The following is a 16,448-nucleotide window of genomic DNA, read 5'->3' on the forward strand; positions in this document are numbered from 1 at the left end:
AAAATCGCAGCCAGTGTTAGGAAAGTCACCTCTCACACTGTCTCTTCTCTTTCTTCTTGTCCTCTAAGAGGAGTTGTCGCACAGTAAAAAGCACAGGATTGAAGTGTGCAGCTCAGCAGAGCCCTCACCCAGAGGAGGACGCAGGAGTGTCCCCAGGCCCTCGGAAGGCTCCCGGGAGCCCTGACCTGGGCAGCACACCTGCCCTCCTGGGTAACCACCCTTAAACTAAACCTGCAGGGACCACTTGTGACAGTTCTTGAGCAGCAGACTGGCAGAGTCATCACTGGTGTTCTGTCTGTCATCTTGCTGTTTGGGGCACTATTTCATTCTTTTTAACTGTGCTGCTTCTACTGGATGTTTCACCCGTGAGTGTGACCGCCTGGTCATGACTGTTGACAATTTTATCAGCACAAAGTGAGAGTTCTAGGCTTTTACCTTTTACTCTGAGCCATCCTGATGACGGTGTGATGGTATCCCTCTGTGGGTATTTTTATCTGTTTTGTTTTTTGAGACAGAATCTCCTGTGCAACTCTATAGGGCAGGATGGCCTCCAACTTCAAATCTTCTTGCCTCAGCCTCTTGAGAGCTGGGATTGTATGTGGACCCTCCCACTTCTGTCTCCATTATAGTTTAGAATTTCCCTTGTGACTAAAGTTGCTGAGCACATCCTATATCTTTGCTGGCCATTATGATACTGTCTCTTATGAGGTAGCTTTTTACATTTACCAAGCATGGGCCTTTTTCTAATTGTCTGGTGGGAATTCTTTATATCTTTTAAGTGTGAATTATTTGTTTGAACATAGCACAAATGTCTTCCTCCAGTCTGTATTTACTATCAGTAACAATTTTAGTGATCAAAAATTGTTAATTTCAATGAAATCCAAATTTGTCATTGTTTCCTTTTTTAGTGACCTTTGTGTCTCATTTATGAGATCTTTGCCTACACAGTATAAGTCAGTTCTCAAGTTTTGCTTCACTTCTCACGCTTAGTTCTGTGGTTACTGCTGAATTCATATTTATGTACTGTGTGAAGAAGGGATCATGATTCTTCTACCTCACACAGGTGACCATCCAGTGCCCACCAGTGTTTATTGAAAAGTCTATGCATTTTGCTGTCATGTAAGAAAATGAAATCTTGGGGCTGGGGGTTTAGCTCAGCGGCATAAGCGCCTGCCTTGCAAGTGTGTGGTCGTGAGTTCGACCCCTGGTACCCATAAAAAGGAAAAAGACCAAAAAAAGAGAGAGAGAGAGAGAGAAAGAAAATGAAATCGAGCATGGCATGGTGGTATAATCCCAGCACCCGGGGAGATCAAGGCAGGAGGATTCCTCCTCCCCCTGCCAAAAGCCTATCCTGGGCAATTTTTTGACTATGTGAACTAAAACTGTTTCAGAAAGCAAAAATAGTAATAATAGTGTATTATATAGTTACAGTTTACTGAGTAAATCTAGGTATTCTCACCATATACACACAAATGGCCACTATGTGAGGTTATATGTTAATTAGCTTGATTGTAGTAATTATTTCACAGTATATTAAAATGTAAAATAAAAATTACAGCTGGGTGTGGTGGCACATGCCTGTAATCTCAGCACTCAGAAGGCTGAGGCAGGAGGATCACAGTGAGTTTGAGGCCAGCCTAAGCTATATAGTGAGTTCAAGGCCTGTCCGAGTTATATAGTGAGACCCTATCTTAAAAGCATTCACATAGTGCACCTTACAGTTACATACAGTTTTATCAGTTGCACCTCCAAGGTTGGAGGAGGAGAGAGACTGTCACTTCTTCACTAGGGGTTTTTGCTGTTAATCAGGTGATTGTGCGTGTGTGTATATATCTTTGTTTCTGGACACTGCTAGTTTCTGGTCTTTTTTCCTAGCCTGGAAACAGTACCACACATTGTATTACTACAATAATTAAAACTGGAGCAATGTCAGCTCCAACCTGGTATTTGGTAACTAATTTCCCTGACTTTGTTCTTAAAGGCTTACTGTATAGCCAAAGCCCAAGCGTGGGTCTTTAACTGTTAACTGTCTTGCCTTTAACTGGCATTGAAAAAGTTCTTTGGGTCCGTACTCAAAACCAGTGTCTACTGCTTTGAAATTTCCTCATTGGTTGATACCAGATTCTCTTGTTGGAAATTGCTCTGCCTTGTTGTTGTTGGGTTTGTATTGGGAAGTAGAGGAGGGAAAGGTGCTATCCTCAAGGCTGTGCTCTCGGGCTGGGCACTGGGGGAGCCAGGAGCAGCAGGAGTGCATTGCACCCCATTTCCAGAGAGGACAATGGGACGTTGGTCAAACGCGTTTGTACTTGCATTAACAACACGCAAAGCACCAGCATCTCCTACACAGTTAACACACTGATGTGAAAATGAAACTTAATCACATGGTTCCTTTCTTCCCCAGGGAAAATAGTATTTTTAAAACCATCTTTTTACTGTTTTGTGTACATTACACTCAAGTTCAATTAAGTATATGTTTACTTAAATATAGTTCATTTTTATACCTTTATTTTCCTGAGCAGTAAACAATAAATTATGTTTAACCTCAGGGCCATATTTCTGTTTCAATAGAGATAGAATTGCAGAGAAAATAAATGTTAGATATATCACTTAGCATTTGACTGTGGACTTTATAGAGAAGTGCAGTGATCTTATATGTAAAACTGGATCATAATTTATGTATCTTCCTTTTATACTATGTTTTTGGTTTAAAATCTTATGTTTTTTATTTAATGCAAATTGTACAACACTTTAAAAAGCATTAAGGGACTTTATTCAAAGTCCAACTGAGAATTAGATACAGTTGCCATAACTTGCCTGGCCAGCTGGTGTCACTGTGACACAGGCAGTGAAACCACTTTTTTCCTTGTTTCCCATCGCAGATATTTGAATTTTTATTTGACTTCCTTTCTCAGCCTGTGAGAGACCCTGCTTAGCCTCAGACTCAACAATCACATTTGTATAGAGATGGCACTGCCTCGTATGTTAATGTTTTAGGTAGGTTGTTGGGTGGTTTGGTTTTGTTTGATTTGGCCTTTAGAGGCAGGGTCTCACTAGGTAGATCAAGAGCCCTAAATTCCTCACTATGTAGCCCAGGCTGGTCTCTACCTCATGAGAGTCCTCCTGCCTCAGCCTCCCTGCAATTATAAGTGCTTGGATTACAGGTGTGCACTACTCTACCCAGCTGTTTCTTGTTTTCTTTTGTTTTTTTTTAAGGCAGAAGCAACTACTACATAAGAGAGGAGAGGTTAATAATCTTGATATTAAGGGGTTGTGTGTGTGTGTGGCATTTCTACTTATAAATAAAAAATAATTCTTATCAGAATTCAGATTACTCTTTGATTTGTAAGCTGCGTATTATTTATAATGAATGCAGTTAGGATTCTTGTTAAAATATTAAACAGAAGCAGATACTAGCTCCACATGGTTGAAATTTCTTGTGATTTTAGTTATTCTTGTCAGGTTCGGAGAACTTACCTCATTAGATATAGCTGAAATGGAACATTTCCTGTGGAAAGCCCAAAACAAAAATCCATGATTTAGGGGTTTTTCCATCTGCAAATCATTTCTGTAGAAAAATGTACACACATACCAAACTACCAAGTTTGCGTTTAAACTTAGGGAGTAGAGGATTCCTGATGGCTTTCATCAGGCTCTAGTTCCTATAGAACCCTCATCTGTTAGCTTGAGTTTGATCAAGGATCCTGGTTCCGCAAGAGTGCCTTGGGTCTGGTGCTGGACGTCCCGAAGGCATTACCCAGCATTCCGTACTGCTCCGGCAGCCTAAGCGGTCTCACCAGGGCAAGAATTCCCTCATTCACTGCCTTATCGCCAGGCTTGCCAAAGGTGCCTGGCAGATGATAGAGGCTTTTAGTAGGTGTTTGTGGGACAAATTACTGTCATTCATGTTAGAGCTAGGACTAGAAGAAAGGTTTCTACTTTATTGTGGAAAAAAGGAAAGAGATATTATAACATTAGGAATTTTGTTTTGTTTGTCCTTCACACTGAGCTACTTCCTCAGCCCTTTTTTTGTGGAGTAGGGGAACAGGGTCTCACTGTTTAATTCAGGGTGGCCTTGAACTCACAGCAGTTCTCTTGCCTCAGCCTCCCCAGTGTTGGGATTGCAGATATGCATGACCAAACCAAGCTATATTTTTATTTTGAGAGAGGGCCTCCCAGACTGGGCTCGAATTTGGGATCCTCATGCCTCAGCCTGGCAGAGTGCTGGGATTACAGATGTGGCCCACTGCACCTAGCTGATTTAGATTGAGTACACTGAATGTCCTTAATTTCTCTTATCAATAGTTGTTTGTTTTGTTTACCGTTTAGCATTCATTTATTGTTTCTTCAGTTTTTACTAAGAGATTGGCACCACTGTGCACATAGCACAGCTTATGGCTCTCAGTGATTGATTTAAAAAGCTGAATCTTCCTAGTGCAGGAGCACACCGCTGTTATCCCAGTTACGTGGGAGACAGAGGCACAAAGTTCAAAATTTTAGCTCAGCCCAAGCAATTGAAAAACACAATGGACGGGTGTGGGTATGTGGTGGAGAGTCCGTGGTACCACAAAGAAAAACATCCCTAGTGCCGCAAGGAAAGAAGAAATTCCAGGGTAAGGACTTAAAATTTGCCATCTCTTCTGTTTCTGTCACTGCACCCCAAATTTGGGTAGCACATGAGGACAGTTTGGTGGCATACTGTACAGAAATCCAGTGTAATGTGTACTTAAAGGTTAAGCAGCTCGCTCCATGGCAGCACCCATTTGATAGTGGTTTTTTCAGAAGGCCGGTTTTTACCAAGTATATACCTCAAACCTTCTAAAATGTAGAGAATGTTTTTCAAGGATTATTTAACTTGCTTAAACCTAGATTGTTTCTTTTTTATATTGACACATTAAAAATTGTATGTGCTCCCAGGGTGCAATGTAATGTTTCAGTCTCTGTATAGACATTGTATGATGTTCAATCAAGATACACATGTCTGTCTCCACTTACCATTTCTTTGTGGTGCAGACATTCCGCATCCTTTCTTCTAGCATGTTTGAGATGCATAGTAAATTATCATGACCCGCGTAGACACTTAGGTGTGCAGTGGCACCCTAAAACTCACTCCCAACTGTGACCTAGGACATGCTGACCGGTCTTTACATCCATTTGAATACTTGCTTTTTAGCCAGGATAGTCTTAGTACTGTTACCACAATGAAAATTTGATCAGGACTAAGGGCTGACAACTGATGAGAGTCCTGCCCCAGTGCAGAGCTGAGAAGTTGCTGACACAGCTCCCAGCAATAGAGTGTGGGCGACGCATCGGCTCTGACTCTGCTGATTGTAGAGAGGAGGAGGGGCCACTCAGTGGTCACTAATCTGGTGAGGTATGTACAGTGGAAAGGGCTATGGAGGCCTCTGGGATAACAACTTTGCTTCTGGCAGGTGTTCCGTACAGAGAGGCAGGGCAGGATGTGTGTGAGTTCAGGGTCAGCTTGGACAGATGGACCTATCTCAAAAAATAAGAAAAGATATTCTTACAGACAGCCAACCGTTAACCCAACAAAGTGGATTCTAAGCTACCAAAAGTCAAAGAACACAACAGTTTCAGTTTGTTTCTTTAAAAGTATACATGAAAGTTGTTTGGTGCTTTTTCCCAAAGTGTTATACTTTATTATAGCCTAACCATTTAAAATTCATTTTTAAGAAGTGTTAGCTACGCCAGCATTACCTTGGGAGCTCCAATAGCAGGTTAACTTCAGGTTTGTTTGTGTCCATACAGTCATGATGCTTAGCCTTCCAAAGTCTTGAGGTTTGAGTGGAGTGTCAGTAACAAATAAATGTAAATTATAGATTTTGTGTTGTTTGTTATAAGTGGGCTAAGTGTCTCTGAAAAACGCCCCTGAGGCTGCAGGCACAAAGGCAGCAGCATATACTTAAATGGCTAAGCTTTGCGCAACTTAATAACTGGAACCCTTTTAAAAATGTTAAGAGTTTGTTCAGAAGAGACATTTCAAACTCTGTGGTGTTAGGCTGCGTCCTGTTATGTGGGGAGTGAGCCATGGAACAGAAGCACTGAGGGGACCTGGAATCCGCAGTGCTGTCTCACAGGTGGCCATGGCCCCAGCTGCCAGGCCACTGCTCCTGGCCATCACTCGCACCATGTTCAGCTTCGTGCCTGTCGCAGCAGCCAGGGGCAGGGAGGCTTCAGTGCTGCCCAGATTCACAGCTGTTTTCCCTAAGGGATGGGAGGTTTGGGTCTGGAAAGACTTATTTGTTAAGTAAAGGAACCTGGCAGCTGCAGGCAGGACGGTGTCCTGGCACTGAGTATCTGTCTGGAGTCCACATGTGGCAGGCAGAAGGTGTCCCTGCAGTCAGTTTTCTCGGATCTGTCATTTAACCTGGGTCAGCGTCCCTCTTCCACAGTACTGCCCTGTAGCATCTTTTTTTTTTTTTTTTTTTTAAGAATTCACAACAGTATTTTGTAACAGAAAAATGATTCAAGTGACTACTGTTCTGTTCAGGTGTCATGAAAAAGCAAAATGAAAGAATATTTCTGTTTTATTCTAAGTACTCCTCAAAACAATACTTGTAAAGGATGTACAGTGACAAGAGGTTGTAAGTGACATTAGGAAATAAGTGAAATAGAACAAAAGATTGTTTTACTTCCCGTATGAAACAACAGGTTGACAATTTATTTCCATTAAGTAGTTTCTGAAATAACTTTTAAAAGGTGTTTCTTTAAAGAAATCTTTTAGCAGACATACTATTAAAGTGAATTCCAAGTCTAATAAATTGCTTGTAGCTGTTTGCATTCTCTGGAGAGCTAATATTGCCTCTTGAAGCTTACTCAGTCCTAATCATACTGCTAGCGGCACAGTAACGTGCTCCTTTGTTCTGGTCTTCTCATCTGTGACGTGGGGCAGCAGTGGCACTTAAAGTGGTACTGCCAAGATCAGACAGCTCACACACACAGTTCGTGCTTTGTGTAGCTACAGGATGCACTATTAAAATACCCAGTCCCCCGGTGGCAGAGCTCACACTGGACCTCCTCAGAGAGCTGTCCCACCCCTCATCTGGAGCAGCAGCCGGGACCGCCACTTTGTGGTCCTCTTTCCTGCTGCTGAGTAAAAACCAAAACCCCCGTTTCCCTGTCAGTTACGGTCAGCACTGCTTATTTCTGCCCGACCTTTGTGCATTACTTGCAGTCCCTGCTTGCTCCCCTCACATCCTCCAGCTGCTGAGTCCGTGAGTGCAGGGCTCTGTGGCCCCCACTGCTGAGTCCTTGGCATCGAGAGCAGTGACTGTTGTGAGTTTGGTTTTCAGAAAGCTTTCTACTCTGGAACTCAGGAGTGCTTTCTCCTTTTTATTTGGTTCTCAAAGACTGAGCCCTCTTTTATTTTATTTAGTTAGTCTTTTTTTTTTGAGACAAGCTCTTGCTATGTAATCCAGGCTGGCCTTGAATTTGAGGTGCTCCTCCTGCCTCAGCCTCCCAACTGCTGGGATAATAGGCATGTGCCACCCTGCCCAGATTTACTCCAGTCTGAATTTCTCTGATACTTATTGTCTCACTGTGACACCAAGTTCAGCTTTTAGGTTAACCTAAGTTTGGTCTCCCCAATGAGATGGCCAGGTCTGTACCATACCTTCTTCTTTGCCTAGAAAGTCAAACATATAGTAAGAATAAACAAACACTCAAATCTAATTTAAAAACCAGTTGCTGTGCAACTTTGTAATCTATATGGTGTTGAATCCTAAATCTAGGAGTTTGTTCTACAAGCCCATTCATTCATTCCTTTATTCATTCAATAAATATTTAATGAGTATCTGCTATTCAGGTTCTGATAGGTAGAAGTAAACAAAATGTGTTACAACCCTGCTCTCATGAAGCTAATGTAATTAGCAACAATGAAAACAAATGTATCCTGTCCATGACTCTGTGGTAACTGCTATGAGAACAGTAAACTAGGCAAGGGGAATGGGAGTTAATGGGAGTTTGGTATGGAGGTCACGGGGCTCGCTGTTTTATTTGTGGTCATCAGAAAGCCTCTTGGTGACTGTGGGGCCCTGGGCGTTTCTGTGAGATGAGTGTTTTTGGTGGAAGAGGCAGCAGTGCAGTGGCCCTGAAACAGAGGTAGCTGTAGTGTCTTTGAAGCAGCAGCCTGGCTGCAGCAGAATCAGCCTGGCTGGGACTAGGCGAAGTGGAAGCCAGATCATGTAATGTTAACAGTTGTACTCGGAGTCATACGTGGTGGGGATAGTGGCGGTGGTGGGGAAATGAAGAGTTTGAATAGAGGATGACTGGATTCGATGGTTTTACAGAGAATAACCTGGGTGTTATGTAGAGGTGGGTGCGTGCGTGCGTGCGTGCGTGCGTGCGTGTGTGCGTGTGTGTGTGTGTGTGTCCTGGAGAGAAGCCAAGACAGCTGGGAAGAATTGGGGCTAATCCAAGTGAAACAGGACGCTCATTTAGACCCGGGTTGTGGCAGTGGAAATGCAGAGTACTGAGTTGCTCCTGGATGTATTTTGAGAGCAGATTTGATAGAATCTATTGATGCCTTGGATATAGGTATGAGAGAAAAAGAAGAGTTATAAATGATTGATTTTTTACTTAAATAGTTAATTGCTGTGAGCACAAAAGAATAAAAACTATTGGTATTTTCATTTCTTTTTTGGGAATTTACTGCAGAATCCATCTGTTCGCAGTAGTTTGCTGAATTTAAGGTTCCTGTTTGATCTCTGTGACAATGACGTATATGTAGTTAGAGGTCCTAGAGTTAGGAGAAAAGCAGGTGAGAAACATCAATGTCAAAGCTGTGAGTGTGGAGATGAATTTTAAGTCCAGAATACTGGACAAGATCACAAGGGAGAAAATATAGGAGAAAAAGTTTCCTTACTGAATTTCGGGGCACTGCAGAGTTTGGAGGTTGGGCGATAGGAGGAATCAGCAAAGAACACCTTGGAACACGAGATGATGTAAGAGGAGAATCAAGGGGCCTCATCAGGCCGGAGGTTGAAAGGCGGGAACAGGCACTTGCTTATATCATAAGTTAGCTGAGACCAAGACTAGATTGATAAGATCCTCGCTGACCTTAATCAAGATCTCATGAGGGGCTGGAGATTTAGCTCAGCGGCATAAGCGCCTGCCTTGCAAGCCGGCAGTCGTGAGTTCGATCCCCCATACTGATAGAAAGAAAAAAGACGACAAAAAAAAAAAAAAGATCTCATGAGTGATTAACTCAGGGCCCATGCAAAGTCAGTAATTATTTGAATGAAATGGGTGAACCCCTCAAGAAAACTACATCTCTGCACTGGGGCGAGAGATTGTACCTGCCAGTTCTGCTTTGCTAACTGCAAGGCTTCAAGTGACAGAACATTCTGGGCTATAAGATTTAACTGTGTTTTATGTGGGGAGGTAGTGTAGGAAAAGATTCACAGATGGAAATGTCTCAATTCATCACTAGTGTGTCATTGTGGAAAATCAGTAGGATCCATTCATAGACTTATAGTAAAAATTAGGAAATACCTCATGCCCATACCACAGCAGACAAAAACTATGGAAAATCTAAGGTTTTAAGAAACTTGTTTAAGAGCCAGGCATGGTGGTGCACACCTGTAATCCCAGCACTTGGGAGGCTGAGGCAGGAGAATTGTTTGCAAGTTTGAGACCCGCCTGAGCTCGTGAGCCAAGGCCAGCCTGAACTGCACAGCAAGACCCTGTCTCAAAAAGACCAAAAAGAAAGAAAGAAACTTAAGACAATGTCTTTCTTCTCCTGTAAGAGACTTATTAGTTTATTTCTTTGAAAGACAGATTTTGTGTTGTTATATAATAGGTAAGGTTCGGATCTTGAATTTTTAGAGCCTGACTTAACTGTATTTAGAGGCCTCTAGGAGTATACCAGTTTCTGGTCTTTTAAGATTTTCAAAAGTATATAAATGACTGAAAGACCAGTCTGTCTTTCAGTTTCTTTTTGTTTATGAAACATCCCTATTACTACTGAGTGAAGAATTTTTAATAAAATTCATGATCTTCTAGCTGGCCTTTTCTTCCCTTTTTTTAATTAAAAAAAATTTTTTTTCTGTATAGTCCTTACATTTGCTGTCAAACTCATTACATTTCCTTTAAAGTATATCTTTTCTACATTTTTGTCTGTCTTTGTCCATAGAGTTTCTGCTAAATTATCTTCTTTATATACCACTTGTGTCCATTTGGTTCTGTTTTACTATTCGTATTTGTTCTGAAGTGAGGTCTTTGTGTTCCCGATTGGCCTTGAACTCCTGGTCTCACGTGCTCTTCCTGTGTGCTTCATGCTCCTGGGAGGGTAGCTGGGACTCTGACCACACACTGTGCACCCAGCGAATGTGTACGTTGTAAAACTCCAATCTCTCAGACTTGTGACCTCTGAGTCGCTGCTCTGCTTGGAGTCGTGGATATCAGAAGTTAATTATGTGGTTGTTTTCAGATAGAGACATGCCCTAATGTAATTAAGGTGGCACCATGAGTGTGATACTAAGTGTGGGAACGCTTCTGGGGTGATGAAGAGGTACACTAATGACTTTGGCATGTATTCTGCTGTATATGTCCCTCAAAAAATAAAAATATTTCAAATGCTATGAAAATACATAAAATGTCCAGTTTTAAGTATAAGAAAGATCTTTCATTGCTGCAATGACTTTGGGTCTCCAAAAAAGTTGTTTATATATTAGTAAGGGGAAAGGTGTTAATATTTGAAGTGCCAGGTGTCTGCTATACTCTTCTCTGTTGCTATGAGGAGAGGGGTTTTGTCCCTTAAACATCCCTATTTACAGTAAAGACACTTCGCAATCTAGAGAACTTGCCTGGGCTCATGCAGCCATTAAGTGACTGAGTCAGGATTCAAACTCAGACTTGACTGACTTGGGCAGGCACTGTACCATGACATCAAGCAGCCTCATCACATGATTACTAGTTGCTTTTTAAAGTAATGGGTGCCTTTGCAATCAGAGCCAGTTCTCCATGGGTATCCAGAGTGCTGACAGTCTTGTTTGTCCTGTGAAGCTCTGCCTTGCATTTGTCAGTCCAGGAAGCACATTGCAGTGCAATTAAAGAGGAAGTGGTAGAGGTTACCTTGGACCTACTCAGTTTAAGTACCTTACACACTGAGGTTGATAAACATTTAACTTTCAACTACTGTTCATAACAAATCACATGACACGCACCTAAGCACCAGTGAAAACACTAGTGTGACGAAATCCCAAGGCTGAGACTGTAGGATTAAGGAGCCATTCCCAGACACAGTCCCCTTCGTTTATCGTTTTTGTAGTAGTCAGTGTCTCAGTAACCAGCAGACACTGTTCTGGCCAGTGAAGGGGAATCAAACTATGAAGCTGGAGATGTAAGGCTGAACATTTTAATCCAAAACATAACAAAAGTGCTTTAAAACTAATGCATGTGATTATTTATAAGGTAAATTTCAGATCTGATACACATACTAGAAATGCTAGAAAGACACACTTTTATTATGTGGATGTTTTCTTAGGAAAGCTTAGAAATCATTTTCAGTTTAACTAAACCAAATTGAGTTTAATACTTCAGTTACTAAAATACCCTAGTAAAATATCTAAGAATAGTTTTAAGCAATATTAAAGCTCAAAGACATCCCAAAGTCGGATTTTAATTCCTGTGTATTTAATTTGAAATCATCTAAATATTTGTGGTTAAACTAAGGAACTTAGTGACAGAGACTGAGTAGGCTGTGGACCTGAGCACCCGATTCCTCCAGATCCCCAGGGCTGCTTCCAAAGCTGAGTTTGAAGCAGAGAAAAGCATCAGACTATATTTAGTCACCTAACAAACCTCTGCCATCCTCAGGGAGTGTACTGTTTCAGTTCTCAAGCCAGGTGGCTGTCTTCCTCTACAGCGTGTATCTTTCCATGTGCTAGGAGGGCAGGGATAAAAGCCTCGTAATCTTCATTATGTTCCTGCCACTTTGTATAAGTTGACAGATTGGCACTAAACCAGTCTTACAGTATTTTAAGTAGCAGAATAGACATTGTTGTTCAGAATAAAATCTTGTCCCATGATTTAAATAAATAACCTCTGTATATATTGTTATATATCTATATATTGATTTATGTTGATGAAAATTAAATTCTGTATGAACCTCTTGTGTCTCTTGAATATATTAACTTTATTGTTATGCTTAATACATGACTTTATCCTAAATTTTCATTAGAAGTCTGTATTTTAGTTACTCATGTACCCCTGAATTTTATCTTTCCCGTCATTCTTTTGGGTACCTTTCTGACCCTAGGCTGCTGTTACTGAATAATTGAGGTGCAATATATGCTTTTGCCTTCAGTTTCTCTTTTTTAAAACTGCTTTTACATATATCCTAAATTAATATTCCTCTCCATTTTTTTTTAATTTTAAAAAGGCTAAAACGAAAAATAACAAAACAGAACAATGCAGATCAGAAGAAAACAATGTAAGATTTCAAAGCAAGACAACAGGAGATCTACATACCTGGCATACCTGGCATTTGCTACCATAATGTCTCCTGTTTTCTTCTAAATAGTTGTCTGTATCTTCACACAATGAATTCATACAAAACAAAATGATATAAAACTGATCAGAACAGAGTAATGAAGGCATTACAGGCCTTCAAAACCAGACAATAGGAAAATTAATGGCTACCACAATCTCTCTTGTTCTCTTCAAAATAGCTGTCCATACTGTCATGTATGGACAGCTATGTATGTTGAAATTAAACAATACAAAACAGGCTGAAACCACTCTGAACAAAGAATAGAAGCCTTACTGGATTCCACAGCCTGATGATACATACCATAATGTCTGTTTTTCTTCAAAATAGCTTCATTTCATCATGCATAATATAATCAATTCTCGTAAACTGTTTAGAAGTTCTAGGCATGTATAAGCCTTTACATGTATACCTGTCCTTTCTGCATTAGAGCGAAAACCAAAACAACAGATTACTAGAAAAATAAGAAACAAAAAAGAAAAATAAACAACAGCAAAGAGCCCAAAACAATGACGATATAGTCTTTCAAAACAAGATGGTAGGGGGCTGGGGATTTAGCTCGGCGGCATAAGCACCTGCCTTGCAAGCAGGCGGTCGTGAGTTCAATCCCCGTTACTGATAAAAATGAGAAAGACAAAAAAAAAAAAAAAACAAGATGGTAGGAACAGAACTAAGGTTGATATTTCACATAGTGATCTTCAAGAGTTCCTCAGGTCACTAGACAAAAGCATGCAAAATTATTCCAAGCCTATGAATGTTAACTGCTTTGTTGTACAAACTTACAGAATTTGTAGCACAATCATCTTAGTATTCTGTGTGCTTATACAAATTTAGATATTTTTTCTTTTCCCTTTTTCTTTTTCCTCCTTTTCCCTGAGATATTATTTTTCCCCCTTTGAGCAGATTCTTACCCTTTCACTGTATTTATTGAGGATTTTGTATCTTATGTACACTTACCATTTCTTATACTAGGGAGGCAATATAGTATTTACATATGTGAGCTTGATTTATTTCACTTAAGAATATGGTCTCAAGTTGCGTCCAGTTATAAATATCTCAGTGTGATCATTCTTTATAGCTGAGTAGAACTCCATTGTATAAAAATACCACATGTTTTTTATCCATTCCTTAGTTGGTGGGCATTTAGGTTGTTTCCAAGATCTGGCTGTTATAAATTGTACTGCCATAAACATGGGTGCATATATATCACTGTGATATAACGTTTTCAGTTCTTCTGGGAATATGCCTAGAAGTAGAATAGCTGGATCAAATGGGACTTCCAATCCCAGCTTTTTGAGGAACCGCCAGACTGACTTCCACAGTGATTGCACCAGTCTGCACTCCCACCAATAGTGCAGAAGAGTTCCTTTTTCTCCGCATCCTCTCCAGCATTTATTGTTGGTAGTTTTCTTTATCCTGGCTATTCTTTTTTTTTTTTTTTTTTTTTTTTTTTTTCTTTTTTCCGGTACCGGGGATTGAACTCACGACCGCCTGCTTGCAAGGCAGGTGCTTATGCCGCTGAGCTAAATTCCCAGCCCCATATCCTGGCTATTCTTTCTGGAGTGAGATGGAATCTCAGTGTGGTTTTATTTTGCATTTCTCTAATGACCAATGATGCTGAATATTTTTTCATGTATTTGCCATTTGTATTTCTTTTCCTTTTGTTTTTTGTTTGTTTGTTTTTGAAGCAGGGTCTTGCTTCAGGCCAGACCTGAGCTCACTATGTAGTCTAGGCTGGCCTCAAACTTAAAGCAATCCTACTGCCTCAGCTTCCCAAGTGTTGAGATTGCAGGCATGCACCACCACACCTGATCTAAATTAATATTCTTAAAGCTGTCTTCTGTATCAAATAAATCTGCTTTTCAAAAGGATACAAATTTCTGATTCAGTCATGATCAGATTTTCTAAGAAATTTATCTAACTTCCTCCTAATTCATTTACCCTATCTATTCAGCATAGACCTTAGCTGTTGTGACTAGGGGAGCCTGGTTGGCGGCCTCCTTGCTAGGCGGTGACAGCCGGGCTTCCTGCCTCTTGCCTACATGTTTCTCTGTTAGATTGGAGTTGCAGCCTTCCTCACCCTCATTCCGTCTCTCCAGTATTCTATATCAGTCACCTTGGTGAGACTTCCTTCCGTCTAACACATAATGATCATTCTCTTTTCTGAGTTCTCAACTACATTATAAATTGTCACACATGCTGGGCATCTACTGTATAGGTGCTCCACCATTGTATTAAAAGAGGTGTGACAGATTGGTAAAAATATATAATTATAGTTAGCATCATCGTTAGTTGTATTATGATTTGTAATGATCCAGAAATTCCTGTGAAAATTCAATAAAAGTGTATAGAAAGTGAATTTATTTAGATTTAATACTTTTGCTTGAGTTAAGCTTCTTTGGTGCTCCAGTCATGGTAGACATGCCAATTTTCAGTCTGTTATTAGTATAGTTTTCTCCCTTTGAGGTAACAAATTGAGGCCCGTGTGTTAGTTTCTGGTCATTCACAATAGTTTTACTGGCCTGTGTGCCTAATCAGTATGAGCCCTGACATTTAATTTACACAGTTCTGGACAAAATACTGTAGAATATGTTTAACCTTGGGTTTGCCTCATAGAGGACACTGTGCTTCTTGGCCTTCTGTTCTTCTTAAACGATAAGACTTCAGATTGAGTGTTACATTTATTACAATTAAAGTCCTATTCTAAGCTAATTTGCACTTATGGTAGTATCAGTGTTTAATATATATCTAAGTAAAGGAAATTTCCCTTACCTCACCTTGATTGAAGTAGGAAAGCCCAGTTTACCTAATCTTAAAATTGAAGGGAGATTAACATGGCAAGTGAATGATGTATATACATTGATTCATTGGCTAATCATGATTATAAATCATGACATTTTAGTGATGTTAATTCTGTTCCTTCCGTATAATAATTTTTCTGACACGTCAGTATCCTAGTTTTTAGTTGAATTTTCATGTCTACCTGCTACCTGCTTCCAGAATAATGATGTGTGTTGTGTTTGACATACACTGTACCACTGTAAATCTTCCTGTATTTGCTGCTGCTTGTAAACCATTTTAGGGTACCATGGTAGCATAGGGGAGTACCACACAGAGGAGAGGCTAAGATGTATAGGATGCGATTAAAGGAACACAGTTATTCTGTACTGTTAAGTGATGTGAGATTTTTTTTTACACATTTTTTTTCTTTTATTCAAATGTTACTAAGGATTTGAAGCGTTCATTGCCATCTGGACTTGGTCTCTCAGAAACTCAGATTACATCTCATGGCTTTGACAGTACCAAAGAGGGGGTTATTGAAGCAGGAGCATATCAAGGTAAGAGCTCATGTTGTTTGTACAGAATGCTGGGGTGGAGCGGGGAGAAGTTCATTGAATCCTGCCTTTATAGTCAAGTGCAAGAAAATTGAGCTCTTTACTTTAGATTACATTTAACCTTGGTTTTGCCTCATAGAGGACACTGTGCTTCTTGGCTTTCTGTTCTTAAAGTATAAGACTTCAGATTGAGTGGTATGTTTATTACAGTTCTGCAAGAAGACACTGATCCTACACATAATTCTTTTTTGTTAATAATCTTTTATAAATAAACATGCATAATTTCAAGTTATTTTTAAATACTGAAATAAAAACTCAAAAATTATATCGTAATACAAATTTAGATGTTTGTAACACAAAATTTGTAACCACAAAATATTGGTAGCAGAGATTATAAATATTGATCTGTATAAATGCATATTTCTTGTTTCAAAACAAATGTGAAAATGAATTATTTTTTTCTCTTATACATGCTGTGTAGACAGTCTCCAAGATTTTCTATAGTGACCAAGCTCAGGTTTAATAATTTTCTGGGAGGACTATACGACTGTTTATTGTCACACTTACAGCCGTGATTACTTGCACTGAGAGAAATCCAAGCATAA

General features: G+C 40.0%; 1 protein-coding gene across 10 annotated transcripts in view; it reads left to right on the forward strand.

The window, feature by feature from the left end:
* The window catches only part of Arfip1 (ADP ribosylation factor interacting protein 1), a 103,565-nt gene that overhangs the window by 47,094 nt on the left and 40,023 nt on the right, over positions 1-16,448 (forward strand). For all 10 annotated transcript variants that reach the window (XM_013160355.3, XM_063260853.1, XM_063260855.1 and 7 more), the window contains one exon: positions 15,738-15,846. In XM_013160355.3, the coding sequence (XP_013015809.1) occupies positions 15,738-15,846 (109 nt within the window). The remainder of the gene's footprint in view (positions 1-15,737; positions 15,847-16,448) is intronic.

Source organism: Cavia porcellus, unplaced genomic scaffold, assembly GCF_034190915.1.
Source record: "Cavia porcellus strain 051 isolate PalLab524CR breed Dunkin Hartley unplaced genomic scaffold, mCavPor4.1 scaffold_14, whole genome shotgun sequence".
Lineage (NCBI taxonomy): Eukaryota > Metazoa > Chordata > Mammalia > Rodentia > Caviidae > Cavia > Cavia porcellus.